The sequence below is a fragment of the Eschscholzia californica genome, unplaced genomic scaffold (genome assembly GCF_041429995.1).
Source record: "Eschscholzia californica isolate CP2 unplaced genomic scaffold, dmEscCali1.0.p SCAF_6, whole genome shotgun sequence".
Taxonomy (NCBI): Eukaryota; Viridiplantae; Streptophyta; class Magnoliopsida; order Ranunculales; family Papaveraceae; genus Eschscholzia; species Eschscholzia californica.
Genome location: NW_028238483.1, coordinates 32789489 through 32813687, shown reverse-complemented (window position 1 = coordinate 32813687; position 24199 = coordinate 32789489). Strand labels below are relative to the sequence as shown.

At 35.3% G+C, this 24199-nt stretch overlaps 4 protein-coding genes across 5 annotated transcripts; 3 read left to right on the top strand and 1 right to left on the bottom strand.

Annotated features, from left to right (window-relative positions):
- Positions 1-1712: 1712 nt before the first annotated feature.
- LOC147533732 (potassium transporter 11-like) lies at positions 1713-6605 on the top strand. Of its 2 annotated transcripts, none has more exons than XM_086647444.1 (8): positions 1713-2772; positions 3292-3517; positions 3608-3853; positions 4057-4107; positions 4233-4484; positions 4565-4732; positions 4816-5070; positions 5477-6605. In XM_086647444.1, exons 1-8 carry the CDS (start codon positions 2629-2631, stop codon positions 6526-6528), a joined length of 2394 nt encoding a protein of 797 aa, XP_086503570.1. In that variant the 5' UTR covers positions 1713-2628; the 3' UTR covers positions 6529-6605. The 2 variants fall into 2 exon arrangements, with proteins under 2 accessions (XP_086503570.1, XP_086503569.1); XM_086647443.1 differs by having other exon boundaries at positions 2193-2772; positions 3608-3884; positions 3992-4107.
- A 2711-nt stretch (positions 6606-9316) lies between these two features.
- LOC147533731 (potassium transporter 11-like) lies at positions 9317-13519 on the top strand. The gene is made up of 8 exons (XM_086645138.1): positions 9317-9855; positions 10312-10537; positions 10628-10873; positions 10979-11029; positions 11155-11406; positions 11487-11654; positions 11745-11999; positions 12404-13519. The coding sequence occupies exons 1-8, from the start codon at positions 9712-9714 to the stop codon at positions 13468-13470; spliced, it is 2409 nt and encodes an 802-aa protein (XP_086501264.1). The 5' UTR covers positions 9317-9711; the 3' UTR covers positions 13471-13519.
- A 1231-nt stretch (positions 13520-14750) lies between these two features.
- LOC147533730 (potassium transporter 11-like) lies at positions 14751-21139 on the top strand. Its single transcript, XM_086645136.1, has 10 exons — positions 14751-14883; positions 16092-16381; positions 16762-16920; positions 17407-17632; positions 18197-18442; positions 18856-18906; positions 19068-19319; positions 19441-19608; positions 19700-19954; positions 20058-21139. The coding sequence occupies exons 3-10, from the start codon at positions 16804-16806 to the stop codon at positions 21095-21097; spliced, it is 2355 nt and encodes a 784-aa protein (XP_086501262.1). The 5' UTR covers positions 14751-14883; positions 16092-16381; positions 16762-16803; the 3' UTR covers positions 21098-21139.
- A 438-nt stretch (positions 21140-21577) lies between these two features.
- On the bottom strand, positions 21578-24124 carry LOC147533729 (GDSL esterase/lipase EXL3-like). The gene is made up of 5 exons (XM_086645137.1): positions 23657-24124; positions 22872-23002; positions 22522-22752; positions 22183-22438; positions 21578-21996 (listed from the first exon to the last, which is right to left on the bottom strand). The coding sequence occupies exons 1-5, from the start codon at positions 23961-23963 to the stop codon at positions 21782-21784; spliced, it is 1140 nt and encodes a 379-aa protein (XP_086501263.1). The 5' UTR covers positions 23964-24124; the 3' UTR covers positions 21578-21781.
- Positions 24125-24199: the final 75 nt, after the last annotated feature.

The window sequence follows — 24199 nt, the reverse complement described above, 5'->3', positions numbered from 1 at the left end:
CTATCATTTCTATTTAATCATAATATCCATTATAACATTTTATATAAGGAAAACCCCACTTTTGAAAACCAATCCCCAAAATTCTCTTCCTTTTTTTCCTTAGATTTTTTCGATTGATCTCAAACTTATTATCTGTTTCGCAATATACACGTTATTTAGTATCAATTGCGTATATTTCTACAACAATACACATTTAGTATAGTTAAAGTATGTCTAGATGTCAAAGTTACAGTGTTTTCTGTTTATTGATTCTTGTTTTATTTCATAAATAATGTGTTATTTATTGTTTAAGTTTCATACTTTATTTCATTTTTTTATATGTGCCATACATAACACATTATGTATCAACAATGTTTTTTCTAAAAGAGAAAATGACTAAAATCTTATTTTCTGAGAAGATTAGACCTTAATCCCTTTTTGAATTTTATTTTGGGTCTAAAACCCGTGGACCTATTAATATTAGGGTGGACTAAATGTGTGTTTAGGTGTAGATTTTTTTATTAAGAACCCAAAAATTATATAAAGAAATAACAAAGAGGAAAAAAATTGAAGGGTAAAAAAGGAAGGAAAAAGTATTGATTGTTAAGTACTAACATGATCAGTCTTGAGTTTAATGTTGGAATGTCGGACAAATAATTTTCGATTAATAACAAATTGGGGACAAATCAAATTAACCCTTACTTTTAATTTGTTTTTCGTGTGATGAAATAGATCTGCCTAAAGATACCACAAATATAGATCTAAAGATCAAATTTACAAATCTGAAATTTATGCAAGCCAATTAATTCTCCTCGGAGAACTTACCATCTCTATCTTGATTATTAGGGTTATTTCCCAAATGACTCCCAACTTTGTGACCAGCTTCATGTCTGGCCCCCTACTTTAGCAAAAATACCCATATGGTCCCCTTCTTCCGTTATCTTTAACTTTCCGTTACTCTCTCTCCTCCATCTCATTTTCTCTCTCTGCCACATCATTTGAGCACGCCACATCATCATCTTTTCCAGCAGGGGTCGCTGCCCGGCGACCTTCAAAACTTTTTTTTATTCTATCTCTACAATAGATCTAGAGAGAGTTTAGAAAAAAGAAAAAAAAATTATTTTTTAGAGAGAGGGAGAAGAGAGAGAATAAAAAAAAAATTGAAGGTCGTCTGCCGAAAATTTGGCCAGCCGACGACCCCTGCCGGAGAAGATGATGATGTGGCGTGCTCAAATGATGTGGCAGAGAGAGAAAATGAGATGGAGGAGAGAGAGTAACGGAAAGTTAAACATAACGAAAGAAGGAGGTCATATGGGTATTTCTGCTAAAGTAGGGGGCCAGACAGGAAGCTGGTCACAAAATTGGGGGCCATTTGAGAAATAACCCTAATTATTATATGATGTGAGTCCAAAAATCAGATTTAAATTAGTTTTGATTGATTTTGAAAGAACACCTAACCTGCCATGAGAAAGACTAATAATGCTCATCGTCTTGATTCTTTAATTACTTCGAAATGCAATTGATTACAAGGATACAAGAAAAAGAGACATCTAATTAGTCACTCTTTTCCCACTAGTCTTTGCTTCATAGCTAAGTGAATTCTATAGTTTCTCAATTGATTCTTTTGATCAACATCTTCTAGTTTATAGATAAGTGAATTCAATATCACGACGGATGTCAAGTTATGATTGAAAGATACATGTATAAGTACTGATCGGGACTGAAGTTATTCTGATTAACTTAAAAGTTCAATTTCATGTTCGATTTCATATTAAAAATAGAAATAAAACGCTACGTTAGTATAGATTGGGATTTAAGCTAATCTGATTAATTTACGACTACAAATATGTAAGTGTGTAACTAAAGAACAATCTTGTCTTCGTGGATAAAGAGTAATCCATTTTGCTTTTTCAGGAAAATTGATTTTCTTAACTTTCTTTTTTAATGAATATTCTGAACTTGGCCTCAGAACGATGATGAATGAGTACGGACAAATCTAGGGAGATTTGTACGTACTATTTTTTTTTGTTGAAAAGATTTGTACGTACTAGAGCTAAACAATTGAAGTTTCTTTTTATATTTTTTAAAAAAGTTTAATGTGAATACTATCACTAAACTTATTTTAGTTTTATCATTTTTCTACTACATCAATTTGAATTGTCTAAATGAGAATTATGTAAATGTATTTATAGAGGACCCTAGTCAAACCAGCCAGGAAATTGAAGTCTTTTAAGTCAAACTTTAGTAAACCCTTGGAAACTCATTTCTCTAAAAATTCTGAAAATTTGTCAGTAGGAAGTTTGTTGGAACCAATTGCTTTTAAGACCTCCGTTTTCTGTTTAGTACTACTACAAAGACTGTACTTTGTTTAATACTACTAGTAAAACAAACAAAAAAAACTTTTTTTTTTCTATAGAATAGAGTATAAGTAGATTCTAGTACAATTCTTCATACTACTATTGAGAAATCATGGGAGGAAGAGATGATAAAGAACCTAACGAGGGTATTTCTTCCAGCCTTCCAGGTGATTGTTCTTAGTTGAGGTTTAAGTGATCCCAAAAACCCTGGAATCAAAATACAGAATTTGGGTTAGTGAGTAGAGAGAAAGAGAGAATTGGGGTAATCTATCTAGTTTGGGTAAATACATTCATGGATTCAGCTGGTCCAGATCAGATTGAGAAACAAAGCAATGATAACAGTGGTAAAGGGTATATGTGGGATTTGGATCAGAAGTTTGATCAACCAATGGAAGAAGAAGCTGGAAAGCTAAGAAATATGAGCAGAGAGAAGAAGGTGACATTTTTCTAGTTTACCCATTTCTTTGCTCTTAACTTTGATTATTAGTATTATTATTGACTCACTGCCTAGTTCATATTTGTTGAATCCAATGTTTTCACTTCAAAAAGTTTCACTCTTATCAAGTTCTTGATCCAGATTTAGGTAGTGTTTTTTTTCTTTAAGTCAGATCTAAAATGCGACACGAGGTCTGAGTTGGCTCGAGTCAGATGTCAGAGTGTTGGTTTTTGTCTTACTTGTCTGAATGACATGTGCGGGTTGATTTTGAATCTATTTGGTTAAGGCAATTCAGATTCAGACGAGTCAGTATTGGCGTATCAAGACATAAGGAAAGAAAATTGCTCAATGTCTTGATACGCCAATAGTCAGAGTCAGACAATGAGAAAAGAAAAACAGCTCCACCTCCTTAGAATGTTTTGGAGATTGTGGGTTTTTTGCAGAATTATATACTGATTAGTGGGAATTTCGACAAATTTTCTCTGGTTAGTGCTGATTTAGTTTGCATTTCCTTGACAGAAACACTCGACGCTCTTAATGTTAGGACTTGCCTTCCAGAGTCTTGGAGTTGTTTATGGGGATCTAGGAACATCTCCTTTATATGTTTTCTATAACACTTTTCCTGGTGGAATTAAAGATCCAGAAGACGTGATTGGAGCGCTCTCAATGATTATTTACTCTCTTACGTTTATCCCGCTTTTGAAGTATGTCTTTGTGGTGTTAAGGGCAACCGATAACGGTCAAGGTAATTAGATCTTCGTATAAGACAATTTACCTTTTAGAGCAAGTGCAGATTCTGTGAGTTGGAGTAACAAATCCTTTAGCTTTTCCGCAGGTGGGACGTTTGCTCTTTATTCACTCCTTTGTCGGCATGCAAAAATAAATACTATTCCAAACCAACACCGAACTGATGAGGAGCTAACGACTTATAGTCGTCATATATACCATGAGAAATCATTTGCTTCTAAAACCAAAAAATGGTTGGAAGCATCAAAGTTACGGAAGAATGTTCTTCTAATTCTTGTTCTTGTTGGGACTTGCATGGTTATCGGAGATGGCGTCTTAACTCCGGCCATATCAGGTCTCATTCTGATTCTTGCTTTCGGTACTTAGCCTTCTTTCTTTTTTGAATTGTTCAGCGTGTGCCTCGAACCCTTGACCTCTAGCTGGAAGATTATACCTCTTACCACTCCAACCAAGGGTTGTTGGCGGTACTTAGCCTTCTTATATTAGACCTTCCTTCTACTTACATTTTGGACTGGAACTACTTTTTTTTTTTCTCAGTTCTTTCGGCTGCTGGAGGGATCAAAGTAAACCACCCCAAGATGAGTAGCGGTATTCTTTTCCAAACCAGATATACGTCTAGACATTTGGATTAATTCCCGTTTTTATTTTATCTGTCTATTGAGGCCTTTAGCTTGATTTTTTCAATTTCTTAATTTCTTTGGCCTTTGCTGCAGATGTGGTCGTAATTGTTTCTGTAGTGATACTAGTTCTTTTGTTTCGAATGCAATGTTATGGTATAGATAGAGTTGGATGGCTATTTGCTCCAATTGTCTTTCTTTGGTTTCTTTTGATTGGAGGTATTGGCGCTTTCAACATATGGAAATATGATAGCACCGTTCTTAGAGCTTTCTCTCCGCTTTATGTCTATAGATATCTCAAGGAAGGAGGTTGGAGTTCCCTTGGGGGCATCATGCTTAGTATCACGGGTGAGCTTATTTTCATGAACTTCCCACACAGATCGTTTACGTATATAGACCATGAACCATACTCTTTATGATTCTTGTAGGGACAGAAGCTCTTTTCGCCGATCTAGCACATTTTCCGGTATCGGCTGTCCAGATCGCTTTTACCGGGGTTGTGTTCCCTTGCCTTCTATTGGCGTATACAGGACAAGCAGCTTATATCATTAAGAACCCTGATCATGTAGTTGATGCTTTCTATCGATCCATACCAAGTCTGTCATTTCCTATCATTTCTTCATGTTATATTCACTCATGCATAACTTTTATCTAACGAACTCTTACGGGTTATATTCAGATGCTGTATACTGGCCTATGTTTCTCATTGCAACAACTGCAGCCATTGTTGCAAGTCAAGCTACTATATCTGCGACTTTTTCAATAATCAAACAGGCACTTGCACTAAGTTGTTTTCCGAGGGTCAAGGTTATTCATACATCGAAGAAGTATCCTCAGCACGTATACATGCCAGATATCAATTGGATCATTATGATTCTTTGCGTTATTGTTACTGCAGGATTTAAAAACCAAACCCAGATTGGAAATGCTTCAGGTAAGCTTTTCTCCTATGTTTTTTCCCTTGAGATTTACTTATTTAGTCTTTCCCTTATCTTGATATTCTATATCAGTCCGGTAACTTGTTTTTTGGCTACCATTAATTGGTATTATTGAGTTATGCATTTAGCGATGGTAGTGTTCCCAACAGTACATGTTGTGGAACCTCAAGGGCCTTCAGCCATGGTCATCACATGTCAGGTCTGTGTCTGAGCCTTGCAGTTCCTGACCTGAGCCGTGCAACGAGTCATGTCTCATGGTGTGTCACATGCCACAATTACTGGGTCCTCTGCTCGTTTTTAAAAGGACGGTGTCCTGCCGACACATGCCGTTGATGAACTCTTAGCTGACGATCTGCTTATATCCTTGATAATCCTATGAATATATTCTTTTTGCTTAAACAGGAACAGCAGTTGTGATAGTTATGTTAGTAACGACGTTTCTTATGATTCTCATCATGTTGTTGGTTTGGCGAACGAATTGGTTTTACGTTCTAATCTTCACTATCTCATCGTTGCTTGTCGAGGGAACGTACTTATCAGCTGTACTTTTAAAGGTAAATCAAGGAGGTTGGGTTCCATTAATGATAGCTGCAGTATTTTTTGTAATAATGCATGTTTGGCATTACGGAACAGCTAAACGTTTTGAAGTTGAAACGCAAAGTAAGGTATCAATGGGCTGGCTTCTTGGTTTAGGCCCAAGCATTGGACTAGTCCGTGTTCCAGGAATCGGGCTCGTCTACACAGAATTACCGAGCGGAGTTCCTCACATTTTCTCTCACTTTATTACGAACCTTCCTGCAATCCATTCTGTTGTAGTGTTTGTCTGCATCAAGTATCTCCCTGTCTATACAGTACCCCAAGAAGAAAGGTTCCTCGTGAGAAGAATTGGGCCGAAAAACTTCCACATGTTTAGATGTGTTGCTAGATATGGGTACAAGGATCTTCATAAGAAAGACGACGATTTTGAGAAGATGTTATTCGATAATCTTTTCTTATTTGTTCGGCTTGAATTAATGATGGAGGATAGTGGGTCAGATTCAGATGATTATAACTACAACATAAACATACACCAAACCGAACAAGAACGAAGGATTTCCGTAGTGTCTGAGAATCAGAATGGGAGCATGTATTCGCGCAATGAAGATCATACTTCTATTGTTACAATGTCGTCAGAGGATTTGATCGTTCCAGCTGTGGTTAATTCTCCTCAACAAGAACAGAAACAGACACATATCAACCTGGAATTGGAGTTCTTGAAAATGAGCAGAGATGTTGGGGTGGTTCATATACTAGGTAATACAGTAGTGAGAGCAGGAAGAGATGCAAATTTGATGAAGAAAGTAGCCATTGATTATATTTATGTTTTCCTTAGAAAAATATGCAGAGAAAATAGTGTGATATTCAATGTTCCTCATGAGTGTCTTTTGAATGTTGGCCAAGTTTTCTATGTTTGATATGTAACTAGAACTCTTTTTTTTTGTTGAAATAACTAGAACTCTTTGATATCATCAATGTAATATTTCATCTAAAAGTTTTTATGTTATTATCGTATTTATATATACACACACATTTATAGACAAAATGTCCTGTAGACATTTCAAGACGTTTCGGGTGATTTATTATAGACAAAATGTCTTCATAGACATTTTCTAGACATTGAGTTTGTAGACAAAATGTCTTTATAGACATTTCAAGACATTTGATCCATAGACAAAATGTCTTGGGGACATTTCAAGATCTTGAATCCATTGACAAAATGTGTAATGCATATTTTTGTACTAATCAAAAATACATTTTTCGACTTTCATAGACATCTTGAATATCTGCAGACATTGATGGACATTTGGTGGATATTTATTATTTTAATAATATTATTATTGTTTAATAACATGAAATAATATATTTGTATGAACATTTCAAAAATATATTTTTCTACTTTTTTAGACATCTGTGAATATTTGTGGACATTGATGGACATTTGATAGACATTTATTATTTCAATATTATTATTATTGTTTAATCACATGAAATAATATATTTGTGAACATTTCAAAAATATATTTTTCTACTTTCGTAGACATCTGTGAATATTTGTAGACATTGATGGGCATTTGATAGACATTTATTATTTTAATATTATTATTATTGTTTAATCACATGAAATAATATATTTGTATGAACATTTCAAAGATATATTTTTCAACTTTCGTAGACATCTGTAAATATTTGTGGACATTGATGGACATTTGGTGGTCATTTATTATTTTAATATTATTATTGTTGTTTAATCACATGATGGACTCCAAATGTCTCTTGTTTTTGTAAAGACATTTTGGGCTCCAAATTTGTCCCAAATCCTTCACAAAATCCATCAAACTATGAAGTCTACCAAAGTCTGCGGATATTTTGTCTATAATTAAATGTCACAGACATTCAGGGATTTGTAAATGTCTAGATTTGAATGCCTCAGACATTTCAGGATTTTCAAATGTCCGGATTTGAATGCCTCAGACATTTCAGAATTCTCAAATGTCCGGATATGAATGTCTCAAATGTCTCATTCCCACGTCTCCTAAAGATCATTTACAAATTTGAAATTTATGCAAGGCAATTAATTCTTCTGGGAAAACTTATCATCTCTCTTTATAATAATTTGACGTAAGTCCAAAAAAAATGTTTTGAATTAGTTTTGATTGACTTTGAAAGAACACCTAACCTGCCATGAGAAAGACTAATAATGCTCATCATCCTGATTCTTTAATTAGTTTTTTTTTTTATGAAATAGATTCTTTAATTAGTTTTTTTTTTTGATGAAATAATTCTTTAATTAGTTGAAATGCAATTGATTACAAGGATGCCAAAAAAAACATCTAATTGGTCACTCTTTTCCCACTAGTCTTTGCTTTATCTAGTTTTTTTTTTCTTGCAAGTTTTGCTTTATATAGTTTTTTTTTTTTTTTTTTTTGAGATTTGCTTTATATAGTTGCTCAGTTGATTCTTTTTTATCAACATTTTTCTAGTTTATAGCTAAGTGAATTCCATAGTTGTTCAGTTGATTCTTTTGATCAACATTAAGTGAATTCAGTATCTGAAAGACTATATACATATAAGTACTAATTAGGACAAAAGCTATTCTGATTAACTTTACAAGTTCAATTTCATGTTTGATTTCAAAATTAAGAAAAATATACAATGCTACGTTAGCATAAATTGGGATTAGAGCTAATCTGATTAATTTACGACTACAAATACGTAAGTGTGTAACTAAAGAACAATCTTGTCTCTGTGGATAAAGAGTAATCCATTCCATTTTTTCAGGGAAATGAATTTTTCTGAACTACTTATTTTAATAGATATTCAGAACTTGATCTCAAAATAGTGATGAATGAGTGTGCACAAATTAAGTCAAATTTACACGAGCTAAACAATTGAAGTTTCTTTCTATATTTTCTAAAAATAGTTTAATGTGAATACTAACGATCACCAAACTTATTTTCGTTTATCATTTTTCTACGTACTATATAAATTTGAATTGTCTAAATCTGAATCATGTAAAATCAATAGACTGGAGTCAGCTCAAAACTCGTTTCAGATTGGATCTAGACCGTTAAATGTATTTATAGAGGACCCTCGTCAAACCATCCAGAAAATTTAAGTGTTTAAGTCAAACTTTAGTAAACCCTTGGAAACTCGTTTGTCTAAAAATTCTCAAAATTTAGGTGATAGTCGCACATCGTTCACGAAAATGTCCAAAGCCTTGACTATAGACGTGCGGTCAAGCTTTGGGTGGCTTGTGGTGCTTTCGTCAAGAACAAAATCTCGTACCTGTGGACTTGGGCTTGGAGTGGTCAAAGGGGGGACAATATCGATAACTGCTAAGGCTTGGTGCATTACAAAGTGATATCAGAGTCGAAGACGATTATTCGCTGAGGATGGAGGGATTGTAATAGTCTCACATCGCTCACAAGAGTATACTCCTGGATTTAGTAAGTATCGAGGCTTTTTAGGTGGGGTTTGTGGTGTCTTTGTCAAGAACAAAACTTGTACATGTAGATTTAAGTTTGGGGTGATCAAAACAGAGACAATATAGATAACTGCTAAGCCTTGAGACGTTACAATTTGTCGAGAAAAGTTTGTTAGAACCAATTGCTTTTAAAACCTCCTTTTTTTGTGCAGTACTACTCCAAATACTATACTTTTTCTTCTTTCTGTTGAAAGAGCAAAGACTTTGTACTTTTTTTTGGGTTTTCAAAGTGTTGTAAGCCCCATTTCAACAAAAAAAAAAAAAAAGTGTTGTAAGCCCCCGATTACACATGGGACCTTCCGGGGCCTATTACAAAGACCGTATTAAACAAAGACTGTACTTTGTTTAATATTACTAGTAAAAAAAATTAAACTTATTTTTTTCCATAGAATAGAGTTATAAGTAGATTCGTTCAGTTCTTCATACTATTAAGAAATCATGGGAGGAAGAGATGATTAAGAACCCAAAGAGGGTATTTCTTCCAGGTGATTGTTCGTAGTTGAGGTTTAAGCGATCCCAAAACCCTGGAATCAAAATACAGATTTTGGGTTAGTGAGGAGAGAGAGAGAGAGAGAGAATTGGGGTAATCTATCTAGTTTGGGTAAATACATTCATGGATTCAACTGGTCCAGATCAGATTGAGAAACAAAGTAATGATAGCAGTGATAAAGGGTATATATGGGATTTGGATCAAAAGTTTGATCAACCAATGGAAGAAGAAGCTGGAAAGCTAAGAAATATGAGCAGAGAGAAGAAGGTGACATTTTTGTAGTTTACCTAATAATTATTATTGACTCATTGCCTAGTTCATATTTGTTCAATCCAATGTTTTCACTTCAAAAGTTTGACTCTAATCAATTTTTTTGATCCAGATTTAAGTAGTGTTTTTTTTTTTTTCTAAGTCAGATCTTAAATCCAACTCAAGGTCTGAATTGACTCGAGTCAGATGTCAGAGGTTGATTTTTGTCTTACTTGTCTGAATGACATATGGGGGTTGAGTTTGGATCTATTTGGTTAAGACAATTCAGATTCAGACGAGTCAGAATCAGACTATGAGAACAGAAAAACAGCTCCACCCCCTTAAAATGTTTCGGAGATTGTGGGTTTTTTTTTTTGCAGAATAATATACTGATTAGTGGGTTAGTACATAAAAGTGGGAATTTCGACAAATTTTCTTTGGTTAGTGTTGATTTTGTTTGTGTTTCCTTGACAGAAACACTCAACCCTGTTAATGTTAGGACTTGCCTTCCAGAGTCTTGGAGTTGTTTATGGGGATCTAGGAACATCTCCTTTATATGTTTTCTATAACACATTTCCTGGTGGAATTAAAGATCCAGAAGACGTGATTGGAGCGCTCTCGATGATTATTTACTCTCTTACGTTTATCCCGCTTTTGAAGTATGTCTTTGTGGTGTTAAGGGCAACCGATAACGGTCAAGGTAATTAGATCTTCGTATAAGACAATTTACCTTTTAGAGCAAGTGCAGATTCTGTGAGTTGGAGTAACAAATCCTTTAGCTTTTCCGCAGGTGGGACGTTTGCTCTTTATTCACTGCTTTGTCGGCATGCAAAAATAAATACTATTCCGAACCAACACCGAACTGATGAGGAGCTAACGACTTATAGTCGTCATATATACCATGAGAAATCATTTGCTTCTAAAACCAAAAAATGGTTGGAAGCATCAAAGTTACGGAAGAATGCTCTTCTAATTCTTGTTCTTGTTGGGACTTGCATGGTTATCGGAGATGGCGTCTTAACTCCGGCCATATCAGGTCTCATTCTGATTCTTGCTTTCGGACTTTCGATACTTAGCCTTCTTATATGAGACCTTCCTTTCTACTTACATTTTGGACTGGAACTACTTTTTTTTTTCTCAGTTCTTTCGGCTGCTGGAGGGATCAAAGTAAACCACCCCAAGATGAGTAGCGGTATTCTTTTCCAAACCAGATATACGTCTAGACATTTGGACTAATTTCCGTTTTCATTATGTCTGTCTATTGAGGCCTTTAGCTTGATTTTTTCAATTTCTTAATTTCTTTGGCCTTTGCTGCAGATGTGGTCGTAATTGTTTCTGTAGTGATACTAGTTCTTTTGTTTCGAATGCAACGTTATGGTATAGATAGAGTTGGATGGCTATTTGCTCCAATTGTCTTTCTTTGGTTTCTTTTGATTGGAGGTATTGGCGCTTTCAACATATGGAAATATGATAGCACCGTTCTTAGAGCTTTCTCTCCACTTTATGTATATAGATATCTCAAGGGAGGAGGTTGGAGTTCCCTTGGGGGCATCATGCTTAGTATCACGGGTGAGCTTATTCACATGAACTTCCCACACAGATCGTTTACGTATATAGACCATGAACCATACTCTTTATGATTCTTGTAGGGACAGAAGCTCTTTTTGCCGATCTAGCACATTTTCCAGTATCGGCTGTCCAGATCGCTTTTACTGGGGTTGTGTTCCCTTGCCTTCTATTGGCTTATACAGGACAAGCAGCTTATATCATTAAGAACCCCGATCATGTAGTTGATGCTTTCTATCGATCCATACCAAGTTTGTCATTTCCTATCATTTCTTTCATATTATATTCACAGTTCACTCAGCATAACTTTTATCTAACGAACTCTTACGGGTTATATTCAGATGCTGTATACTGGCCTACGTTTCTTATTGCAACAGCTGCAGCCATTGTTGCAAGTCAAGCTACTATATCTGCGACTTTTTCAATAATCAAACAGGCACTTGCACTAAGTTGTTTTCCGAGGGTCAAGGTTATTCATACATCGCAGAAGTATCCTCAGCACGTATACATGCCAGATATCAATTGGATCATTATGATTCTTTGCGTTATTGTTACTGCAGGATTTAAAAACCAAACCCAGATTGGAAATGCTTCAGGTAAGCTTTTCTCCTGTTACTTTTTTCCTTGAGATTTACTTATTTAGTCCTTCCATTATTCCGATATCCTATATCAGTTCAGGAACTTGATTTTGACTACCATTAATTGGTATTGAGTTGTGCATTTAGCGATGGTAGTGTTCCCAACGGTATGTGTTGTGGAACCTCAGGAGCCTTTGTCCATGGTCATGACATGTCAGGCCTGTGTCTGAGCCTTGCCGGTTCCTGACCAGTGCCGTGCCATGAGTTATGGCTCATTGTGTGCCACATGCCACAACTACTGGCTCCTCTGCTCGTTTCTACAAGGACAGTGTCCGGCCGACACAGCCCATTGGTTAACTCTTAGCTGACGATCGACTTATATCCATGATAACCCTGTTAATATATTATTTTTGCTCAAACAGGAACAGCAGTTGTGATAGTTATGTTAGTAACGACGTTTCTTATGATTCTCATCATGTTGTTGGTTTGGCGGACGAATTGGTTTTATGTTCTGATCTTCACTATCTCATCATTGCTTGTCGAGGGAACATACTTATCAGCTGTACTTTTAAAGGTAAATCAAGGAGGTTGGGTTCCATTAGTGATAGCTGCAGTATTTTTTGTAATAATGCATGTTTGGCATTACGGAACAGCTAAACGTTATGAAGTTGAAACGCAAAGTAAAGTATCACTGGGCTGGCTCCTTGGTTTAGGCCCCAGCCTCGGACTAGTCCGTGTTCCAGGAATCGGGCTCGTCTACACAGAATTACCGAGCGGAGTTCCTCACATTTTCTCTCACTTTATTACCAACCTTCCTGCAATCCATTCTGCTGTAGTGTTTGTCTGCATCAAGTATCTCCCTGTCTATACAGTACCCCAAGAAGAAAGGTTCCTCGTGAGAAGAATTGGGCCGAAAAACTTCCACATGTTTAGATGTGTTGCCAGATATGGGTACAAGGATCTTCATAAGAGAGACGACGATTTTGAGAAGATGTTATTCGATAATCTTTTCTTATTTGTTCGGCTTGAGTTAATGATGGAAGATAGTGGCTCAGATTCAGATGATTATAACTACAACATAAACATACACCAACCCGAACAAGATCGAGAACGAGAACGAAGGATTTCCATAGTGTCCGAGAATCAGAATGGGAGCATGTATTCGCGCAATGAAGATCATAATACGTCTATTGTTACAATGTCGTCAGAGGATATGATCGTTCCAGCTGTGGTTAATTCTCCTCAACAAGAACAAAAACAGACACATATCGACGTGGAATTGGAGTTCTTGAAAATGAGCAGAGATGCTGGGGTGGTTCATATACTAGGTAATACAGTAGTGAGAGCAGGAAGAGATGCAAATTTGATGAAGAAAGTAGCCATTGATTATATTTATGTTTTCCTTAGAAAGATATGCAGAGAAAATAGTGTGATATTCAATGTTCCTCATGAGAGTCTTTTGAATGTTGGCCAAGTTTTCTATGTTTGATATGTAACTAGAACTGATTGATATCATCAATGCAATATTTCATCTAAAAGTTTTTATGTTATTATCGTATTTATATATATATACATTAGGTATAACCAGACCTACAAGCGAAGGAGATGTTATGACAACTTAGACTACTGATTTGTTTGTTGTGAGGAAAATCAATGCTTCGTTTTGATTTGTCGAGAAAATATGAGCTTAGTTTACTAGTTTATTTGAAAATGACTCGAGGTAAAATGAACCTCGGCACCAAAAAGTCAAAGTCGACTTTGGAGAGAATTCTGAACCAACGGCCGACATTGATAGTTCAATTTTCTCTACCAAATAAAAAAAAATTTGCCATTTCAGGTTTGGTGTTCTCTCCCAAATCAGCTGGATTTTCAGCGGCTCTAGTATGGTTGCTTTGTAAATTACAAGAACATAACCACCCATACTACAACCGTACATCCAGAATGGGATTTACTCGATCATTACACTTTGAGCCTATTCTATCCTGGGGCGGCCGTATTCTTTAGTCTCTTAATTATCCCCACTTTATATAGAAGACATTAAACAAAACTCATGTAAACCTTAGAGAAAACAACTACCTAACTCTATCTTTAATAGAATCATTGTCTTGTTCCTGCCCATTAACCATATTCTATATCAATAAAGCTTTTTGAGGTAGCACAACTTAGTCAATATTATGTAGTGTTCATTTTTTAATGAAACGTTAACTTAAGTGCGAAAACATAGTACAAGATTGAATATGTAACTATCATTAGTCATTATCTGTTTTTCTTAAATATACATTTATAAATTAATACAACTTTCTGCAAAAACTTATTTGTTTCTTACCTTAAAAACAACTATAACAAGGACACTTTGTTAACTATGCTCAATATTATCTTAAGATGAGGTGAAACTATCAAAAAAGGCAGCCCCTTATTATCTCAAAGAGCAATTTGTCTATTTATAATTTAGTAAATAGAAATTCTTTTGGAGAGACGAAGAAGATAAATGTTTTTAATTGTGCTAATCTAGTTGGATTTTTTTTCTAATATCGTGGTGACACTTTATTTTTATAGTGTAAAATAACAACTCTGTCGTAAAATCAAATGGACAAAAATAATTGACCCTTAACCTATGGGAATTTGCATTAGATTATTAGAAAATGCAAATGGTTCTCTTTTGTTGAAGGTGCCTCTTGACTCAATCTTGAATATTGATTTGACATGCCTTTTTATTTTTCAACTTTAATTTCCTTTCATTTTATAGAAAATTTGAGAACTTTAGTGGAAATATGTAAATAGTTTTATCTCTCCTTTTATTTCTCCTTAACTCTCTAAAGATTATGACAGTGGTACTGTTTTATCAATATATTAGGGGTTTCACAAAAAAAAAAATACACCATTTGGCTCTTAACTAAGGGGGGTAGTGGAGCAAGACTTTCGCGGACTCTTGAGAGTCCGCGAAAGTCTGAGACATTCAAATCCAGACATTTGAGAGTCCACGAAAGTCTGAGGCATTCAAATCCAGACATTTGAGAGTCCACGAAAGTCTGAGGCATTCAAATCCAGACATTTGAGAGTCTATGAAAGTCCGAGGCATTCGATTGTAGACAAAATATGTCCCAGACTTTGGTGGACTTCATAGTTTGATGAATTTGTGAAGGATTTGGGACAAATTTAGAAGTCAAAATGTCTTTCAAAAAACAAGAGACATTTGAAGTCCATCATGTGATCAAACAACAATAATAATATTAAAATAATAAATGTCCACCAAATGTCCATCAATGTCCACAAATATTCACAGATGTTTACGAAAGTCGAAAAATATATTTTTGAAATGTTTTAGTATAAATATATTATTTCATGTGATTAAACAATAATAATAATATTAAAATAATAAATGTCTACCAAATGTCCATCAATGTCCACAAATATTCACAGATGTCTACGAAAGTCGAAAAATATATTTTTGAAATGTTAGTATAAACATATTATTTCATGTGATTAAACAATAATAATAATATTAAAATAGTAAATGTCTACCAAATGTCCATCAATGTCCACAATATTTACAGATGTCTACGAAAGTCGAAAAATATATTTTTGAAATGTTAGTATAAATATATTATTTCATGTAATTAAAAAATAATAATAATATTAAAATAATAAATATCTACCAAATGTCCATCAATGTCCACAAATATTCACAGATGTTTACGAAAGTCGAAAAATATATTTTTGAAATGTTAGTATTAATATATTATTTCATGTGATTAAATAATAATAATAATATTAAAATAATAAATGTCTACCAAATGTCCATCAATGTCCACAAATATTCACAGATGTCTACAAAAGTCGAAAAATATATTTTTGATTAGCACAAATATAATATGCATTACACATTTTGTCAATGGACTCAAGATCTTAAAATGTCCCCAGGACATTTTGTCTATGGATCAAATGTCTTGAAATGTCTATAAAGACATTTTGTCTACAAACTCTCAATGTCTTGAAAATGTCTATGAACACATGTTGTCTATAATAACTCATCCGAAATGTCTTGAAATGTCTACGGGACATTTTGTCTATGAAAGTCTGTGAAAGTCCCGCTCCACTACCCCCCCTAAGAGACAACATTTGAGTGTGATCTTACACTTATTATTTGGTCACACAAGTTTTGTACATGGAAACGTAAGTAGTGTGTAAAGCTACACTCTACTCGAGAAGGAGAGAGAGAAACTAGAGAAGACCCATGAAGAAAAAAATCTCAAATCTTTTGTACAAGATCCTCAATTTCATTTTTATTCAATAGTTTTTTTCCAACCTGAAAGCTTATCTCTAATCAAAGAATATAGTTTAGGGGGTAGGGACAGGAGAGAAGAGTTGGGTTATTTGACCCTTTCTTTGTTCTGTAATCAGTAAGTAATCTATACTTTAATCACTTTTTGTTATTTTAAGCTGACTTAACTATCTCAGCTCAGCTGTGACTTGGAAAAAGAATAAGAAAAGAATCAACAAGAATCCCTAGTTTTATCCTCAAATGCTTTCCTTTCTGGGTTTTTTCTGGTTTAAAGATATCATCAATTCAATTGTTGGGTATTTCAGTTTCTCCAAAATGGTTTCAACTTAATGAATCAATTGAAGGAAATGGGTATACCATTATTTGAAAGATAAAAGCAAACCAACTTTCAAACCAACTGAGGTGGTTTTTAGTATTATTTGACTGGTAGATTTTCTACCTGGGTATAAGTTATATTTGGGAGCTATAAGAATTTGGGTTTTGGGTTTTTTATTTCAGAAGAACAAATTGTTCAAGGTTATAAGAATCTGTGGAAAAGTCATGGGTTCAACAGAGATGGATGAAGAAAGTAGTAGACAAATGTGGGAGTTAGACCAAAAGTTTGATCAACCCATGGAAGAAGAAGCTGGAAGGCTAAGAAATATGTATAGAGAAAAAGTAAGATTTGAATCCTCTCTCTCTCTCTCTCTCTCTCTCTCTCTCTCTCTCTCTCCTCAAGTTATTACTTGCATGCATTCTTTGAAAAGAAAAATCTTTTCTCTTTTACAGATTTACTCACTTACCTAGTAAGTCTAGTTAGATCTTTTGTGCAAAGTAGGACTCATCCATTTTTTACTCTTCCATTTAAGAGATTTTTGGTTCAATTTCTTCTCCAAAAAAAAGAAGATTTATTGGTACATTATTGACATTTGAAGTTATTATCTTCTACTTAAACACCTTGCTAATTTATAATCATGTATCAAGCAACTCTAGCCTATATATATATATATATATATATATATATATATATATGGAGATTGTGAAATTGGTTGATTAGCTTTTGGAATGAGACTATATATTACTGATATATGGATGCATATAAAAAGAGGGGACTTTGAAACTTGTTCTATACATGTGCTAATGTGCTTTTGTTTCCTGCCCCAGAAACCCTCATCTTTATTAGTTTTGAGCCTTGCATTCCAAAGTCTTGGAGTTGTTTATGGAGACTTGGGTACTTCTCCTTTATATGTTTTCAAGAATACTTTTCCCGATGGAATCAAAGATGCAGAAGACGTGATTGGAGCGTTGTCGTTGATAATATACTCTCTCACTCTTATACCTCTGATCAAGTATGTCTTTGTGGTACTGAGAGCGAATGATAATGGTCAAGGTAATTAAAAAGTACCAAACTATGAACTGATACACATACAATTTCGAAGACTTTAGAGCTAATAATCGACATATACAATAAATGTAGTGAACTCTACACTCGTTCAGTTCAATTCTTGTAAATTAAAGAACTCAGATCAATTAGGATTCAGGATGCTTGTTTTACTTTTTTGTTGGAAATTCACTACGATCTACGATAGTCATTACAGTGGCATTGATACATCATACATCAAAGATGTGATAAGCACGATAACCGCCAAATTTGAACTCTTACAAGAACGGACCTAAAGGCCGACTAAACTATGGCTAAAGCCCAACTACGTTATTTATACCTTAATAACCCAAGTTCAATAAACCATGGAATCCACCTCTTCTGGAAATTGAACATGGGACCTCCAGGGTTTTGGAGTTTATGTCAACATTATCGACCACTTGGGCAACCAAATGTTGACAGATGCTTGTTTTATTAAAAAAGAATGTTACTAAGTAAGAGTAGTTGCTATTGTCTCTAAGTGTTTGAGGGTGTGATCCATTTGAGCTTTCCTTCTTGCTTTCTTATTTGTAGGTGGAACATTTGCTCTTTATTCGTTACTTTGTCGGCATGCAAAAATCAATACAATTCCGAACAGACACCAAACAGACGAGAAACTAACAACATATAGTTGTCATATGTTCGATAAGAAATCATCTGCTGCCAAAACTAAGAGATGGTTGAAAGCAAAAGCATATCGAGGAAATGTTGTTTTGTTTCTTGTCCTTGTTGGGACATGTATGGTGATCGGGGACGGGATTCTAACTCCAGCAATTTCAGGTTTACTTTGTAGCTTTTCATGTTTCGTTTACTTAACCTTGTGATACATATATCATGCTCATCCTCACATATGTAGCCATTGGTGGTGGAAACATCTTATACTGCCTCCTTACTTCATATAGGTCCAATGTATGAAGTTAGTCCCTAAAAACAACTTTAGAGATGTCAAGTTCATAAGTATGTAAATAAATTTCTTTGCATACTTCTGGTGTTTTAAATGCTTGGTGTGAGCTTAGTTCTTCAACCTCTGCCCGATAGCTGAAATAATTTGACCTAAATTACAATGCGCAAATATATGACATATATATATATAGGTTGACAGAACTGATGTACATTTTTTCCAATTACCAGTTAAACTAGATTACATATCTTGCTTGTTTACAGTTGCTTTAACTAAAATTACCTTTTGCCAGTTCTTTCGGCTGTTGGAGGGATCAAGATAGACCACCCCGAGATGAGTAACGGTATACTCTATTCCTGATAAGATATTTGCTTGTATGTTTTGAGCACTTTAGTTCCTTTTGCCCATCTTTGTTTCTTATAAAACGTAATGGGGTTGTCTTGGTTCGTTTGCGGATAAATATTCGCTTTTAATTTGTCCTTCAGTTTTTGTTTATCTATGCAGGTGTAGTGATACTTGTGTCTGTAGTTATATTAGTTCTTTTGTTTAGCATGCAACATTATGGAACAGATAAGGTTGGATGGCTCTGTGCTCCAATTGTCTTTCTTTGGTTTATTTCTATTGGAGGTATTGGTGCTTTCAACATATGGAAATACGATATCGGTATTCTTAAAGGTTTCTCTCCCCTTTATATTTTTCGATATCTCAGGCGGGGAGGTTGGAGGTCTCTTGGTGGTGTCATGCTTAGTATCACAGGTGAGCTTACATATTCTTGGATATTTCGATATATCTTTAACCTAAACCGACAACCCACTGATCATGATTTCAATTTGAAAAACATAACACCTTAGAGCTCTAATAAGACGTCACTGTTCAGGGACAGAAGCACTATTTGCTGATCTAGCACATTTTCCGGTATTGTCTGTTCAAATAGCCTTTACAGCGGTGGTCTTCCCTTGCCTTCTGTTAGCTTATACAGGACAAGCTGCTTACATTGTTCGGAACCAAGATCACGTGTTTGATGCTTTCTATCGGTCTATTCCATGTTCTCTCTCCATCTCTCGCTCCTCGTCCCTTATTTTTTCTCTTCTTGCCAAAATTTTCATTTGATGAATCGGATGGGTCTAAACTTGCAGACGGCATGTACTGGCCAATGCTACTCATCGCAACAGCAGCAGCCGTTGTTGCAAGCCAGGCCACCATATCTGCAACATTTTCCATAATCAAGCAGGCACTCGCACTCGGCTGTTTTCCAAGGGTCACAGTCGTTCACACATCGAAGAAATTCCGTGAACAGATATATATTCCGGACGTTAATTGGATTCTTATGATTCTATGCATTGCTGTTACTGCTGGATTTAGAAACCAAAACCACATCGGTAATGCTTATGGTGAGTTTTTCTCCGCTTCACTCTCTGTTTTCTTCCTTAATCATGTGTTCTCAAATTCAATAATCAGAGTTCATCACATTCTCGATTTGTGAAAAACTGACAGGGACAGCAGTTGTGATAGTTATGCTCGTAACTACATTTCTTATGATCCTAATCATGTTACTTGTATGGCGAAGCCATTGGATTCTTGTTCTGATCTTCACAATCTTGTCGTTAGCTGTGGAATTCACATATTTCTCAGCTGTACTTTTGAAGGTAGATAAAGGCGGCTGGGTTCCATTAGTGATCGCTGCAGCATTTCTTGTAGTCATGTCTGTCTGGCATTACGTGACAGTGAAGCGTTATGAAGTTGAGATGCATAGTAAGGTCTCAATGGGATGGTTGCTCAGGTTGGGTCCTAGCCTAGGTCTAGTCCGGGTCCCCGGAATTGGGCTTGTCTACACTGAAATAGCAACAGGGGTGCCTCGTATTTTCTCTCACTTGATCACCAACCTTCCTGCCACTCACTCTGCAGTCGTTTTTGTTTGTGTAAAGTACCTTCCCGTCTATACTGTACCCCAAGACGAAAGGTTCCTAGTGAAACGAATAGGGCCTAAAGAGTTCCACATGTTCCGGTGTGTTGCAAGGTATGGGTATAAAGACATTCATAAGAAAGACGATGATTTTGAGAAGATGCTCTTTGACAGCATCTTCTTGTTCGTTCGCCTTGAATCTATGATGGAAGGTTGCTCAGATTCAGATTCGGATAGCTTATATGATGAACAAATAACAGAACAATCGGAAATTTCAACATTGACAGAGCTGAGAGATCTTAACTCAGATCCTGTAACTTCATCGTCTGACTCAATTTTGCCCATCTCATCGTTGCATGTGAGCAAGAACCTCAATAGTATATCAAGGCAGAAGAGTAATCAGATGATGAATACAGAGGAATTGGAGTTCTTAAATAGAAGCAGAGATGCTGGAGTGGTACATATACTTGGGAATACGATAATAATGGCAGGAAGAGATTCAAATCTTGTTAAGAAGATCATTGTTAACTACATTTACGCGTTTCTTAAGCGAATAAGCAGGGAAAATAGTGTAACGCTCCATATACCTCACGAAAGTCTCTTAAATGTCGGGCAAATACTATACATATGAACGATAAACCTCTTACTAATAGTAAGAAATGCTATTTACTTAGATGATGTATAATGTAGCTTCTCGCCCTTTAAATACGTTCTCTCTTGTTCTCCCTAGGGTCAGAGTGTCAGACTACCCTTGATTCTCCCTAGGTTTCGAGGGAGGGAGATATCGAAGAGTTGGACTTCTTTGGAGAAAGTATTGAGGAAACTCCTCTATAAAACTAAATATCAAAGCCATGACTCTCCCACAGGCAACAGAGAAGAGATCATATATGTTACTCTTATTTTGTTTATAGCTTGGGTGTCCTTAATGGCCTGACAGGTCAGGCCCATGGGGCTTCAGCTGTTCCAAAGCCTAACTGCCCAACAGACTGGACGGAGTCGCCCAGCCTATGTGTATCCTCGCAACGGGCCAAGGTGGGCCAACCACGCTTCAGCCACACTAAACTCAGGTAGTCGGGCCCAGTTTACACCTAAATTAAGGTCGAATTTAACATTTTATTTTGCAAAAATTATTTCAATATTTTGTCCTCATCGTATAACATTTACTTCCTGGTCTGTCTTTGTTATACAAAATTAATTGATGTCAATAAGATTAATAGCAAACAAAATGAGGATAAATAATAATAATATTTGATAGATGGATGATTATGATAACGGAAGATTGAGAGTTCTGAACCGTTGGATCTTGATCAAGCGGCTAACAAGGGCTACCCTTCTTGCAGAAGAAGTCGTGTGAGTACCTTTGGACAATGGGCTCAAGGAGTGTGACGTAGGCTCTCTCAGTTGGGTGATAACTATCCCAAAATACATATTTGGAGTCATCCACACATGTAAATGGGTTCAACTTGTTACATAATATTATTGATTCTATCTTCCCTGTTCCACAGCACCCCCTTGATACCTCTGCAAACCCTAATTCAATCATGCCACACCAAAAAATATAAGCATATATATAATGTTTATGATTTAACAATAAGCCCATTTTACAAAGAAACTTCGCATAAAAATAATAAGAGTTTTAAAGTGAAAAGAAAAAAATTGGTTATTTTTTAGAAATTGACATAAATAAATGGAAAAGGGAGAAGAGAAAGTAGGTACCATAATCATTAGGGTGGTTGATGAGTTGAAGGAGAGGAGTATAGATATCAATATAATCAGCTGTTATACCAGTTAATTTGGAATTAAGTCTGTCTAATTCTGAGGAGAGTTTGGAATTAAATATCTGAGAGAGTTTGTTACGACGCCCTACACACATCCTTGCCAAACCTCCCCCTAATGTTCTCTGTGACGGCAAACATCCTATTGGTGGAGCACCTGTTATTCCAAACCTCCTTGCTCCCAATCCATATAAACCCTAAAACCCAACAAAAAAAAACAAATTATTTTAAAATAATGATAAATGTAAAAAAGTTTGAAAAATAAAACAAATAAGAGTACCTGAATCATGTCAGAAGCTCCTTTGACCATAAGATCAGCATAGGAGTTGAAGTCATAATTTGATCTTAAGTTTCCACCAAAATATGTATTTGCAATATCATCACTCCCGCAGAATACCACAAATAAACTCTCTGATACAATACTCTTATATTTCTTTTCCCCTGCTATGGGTTTAATCTTCATTAGGTATTGTCCGAATAACTCTACTTGTTTCGGTATTGACACAGCTCCCTGAAAATCAACCCACATATCAATAACTAGTACTTATATATATATATATATATATATATATATATATATATATATATATATATATTATGGTAAAATGAAAACATATAGAATATATTTACCGCTAGTTTAGATGTGAGAGGATCATATCCGGCAGCACCAGAGGCGAAGCTTACACCAGTAAGAAGGTCATTTGGTTTCAGAGTAGGATCGAGATATGGCGGTAAAAGATCCTTAATTCCCAATGCTTCAGCTGCAAAATATTTGATTTAAAATAAATTCAATTTTCTTGTACTGGAAGGATTACTGTCATAAATGGGTGGATCCGTACCCAACAATATTAATGTTATACGACATAACAAGTAGGGTCTTAACAGATCTTTTGTGGTTCAAATGCTTTTTTGCAAGTAGGACAGGAAAGTGTATCTTATAACATAATGTATCTAACATAATTTACAGAATTTATGATATCTAATTCAAACAAAATCTAGGGAACTGTACGCTGAGTTTCAATTATGACCTATACCTAAAGGGATACTTGCACTCATGGTTTAAGCTAAATATGTTAACCTAAAAAAGAGATCCAACAACCAACCATTTTGGGTTACTCCCTCTTTATTATGCTCAGAACTTGGACAACTCTTTACTTGATAAATCTAGCATTATTTTCATTACTAAAATGATTCTGTTGGAAAGAACATTAAACTCAAAAGTACAAACTAGCTATAATATCATGAAAATAACCCATGGAGATTGAGATTTTTCATTTTAAGATCTAAAAATCTGACTCAAGGTTTGACTACGGCGGAGTTAGAATTCGGACCATTTTATTTGCAGAAGAGTCAGATAGTTATGATTTAGATCAAGATGTGCGACGTTATAATGAAGAAAACAGAAGAAAAAATACCTATCAAGTCGGTGGGGATCTTGCCATTGCTAAACCTCCCAGTTGGAACACCACCCATGAAGTCTCTCCCATATGGAGGGTAGTTACTTTTAGCCGGTGTTAGTATGTAGTTGTTGTTCCCTGGGTCGATAATGGAGTCTCCAAACCCAAAAATTGCAGGTACCCGGATCCCTGGAGGTAAAGTAACACGACTAATGGCAGAACATAAATGAATCAACTCGACTAGTACAATGCAACATAACAGGAAACTACTGCTTAGAGAACTAGACGTGATTTTGGTTGAAGATGATGGTAGTGAAAAAGCCATTTTTAGAGAGACTACTTGCTCTCTCACTTGTACTCTTCCTCTCCCTATATATGTTTGTTTCAAAGAGAGAGGGAGGGAGAGACTAGTAACTACCAAACATAATTAGCAATGATGATTAATATAAAGTAGACGTATATTCTTGTGAGATTAGAGTTGTTATCAAACTTGGGAAAAGAATAACAAATTGTCTAAGCAAATAACCAATGGGTAGTTTGGAATTAATATTGGTAGTTGAA

Excerpts from the sequence above, each read along its gene's own strand:
- LOC147533730 (XM_086645136.1), top strand. The coding sequence starts at position 16,804 with ATGGGTTCAACAGAGATGGATGAAGAAAGTAGTAGACAAATGTGGGAG. Across the intron at positions 19,320-19,440 it reads TGTCATGCTTAGTATCACAG|GGACAGAAGCACTATTTGCT; the intron begins GTGAGCTTACAT and ends GTCACTGTTCAG. Across the intron at positions 19,609-19,699 it reads TTTCTATCGGTCTATTCCAT|ACGGCATGTACTGGCCAATG; the intron begins GTTCTCTCTCCA and ends CTAAACTTGCAG.
- LOC147533732 (XM_086647443.1), top strand. The coding sequence starts at position 2,629 with ATGGATTCAGCTGGTCCAGATCAGATTGAGAAACAAAGCAATGATAAC. Across the intron at positions 3,885-3,991 it reads ATTCTTGCTTTCGGTACTTA|CCTTCTTATATTAGACCTTC; the intron begins GCCTTCTTTCTT and ends GGCGGTACTTAG. Across the intron at positions 4,108-4,232 it reads CCACCCCAAGATGAGTAGCG|ATGTGGTCGTAATTGTTTCT; the intron begins GTATTCTTTTCC and ends CCTTTGCTGCAG.
- LOC147533729 (XM_086645137.1), bottom strand. The coding sequence starts at position 23,963 with ATGGCTTTTTCACTACCATCATCTTCAACCAAAATCACGTCTAGTTCT. Across the intron at positions 23,003-23,656 it reads GATCCCCACCGACTTGATAG|CTGAAGCATTGGGAATTAAG; the intron begins GTATTTTTTCTT and ends AATATTTTGCAG. Across the intron at positions 22,439-22,521 it reads GAGCTTCTGACATGATTCAG|GGTTTATATGGATTGGGAGC; the intron begins GTACTCTTATTT and ends GTTGGGTTTTAG.
- LOC147533731 (XM_086645138.1), top strand. The coding sequence starts at position 9,712 with ATGGATTCAACTGGTCCAGATCAGATTGAGAAACAAAGTAATGATAGC. Across the intron at positions 10,874-10,978 it reads CTTAACTCCGGCCATATCAG|TTCTTTCGGCTGCTGGAGGG; the intron begins GTCTCATTCTGA and ends TTTTTTTCTCAG. Across the intron at positions 11,655-11,744 it reads TTTCTATCGATCCATACCAA|ATGCTGTATACTGGCCTACG; the intron begins GTTTGTCATTTC and ends GGTTATATTCAG.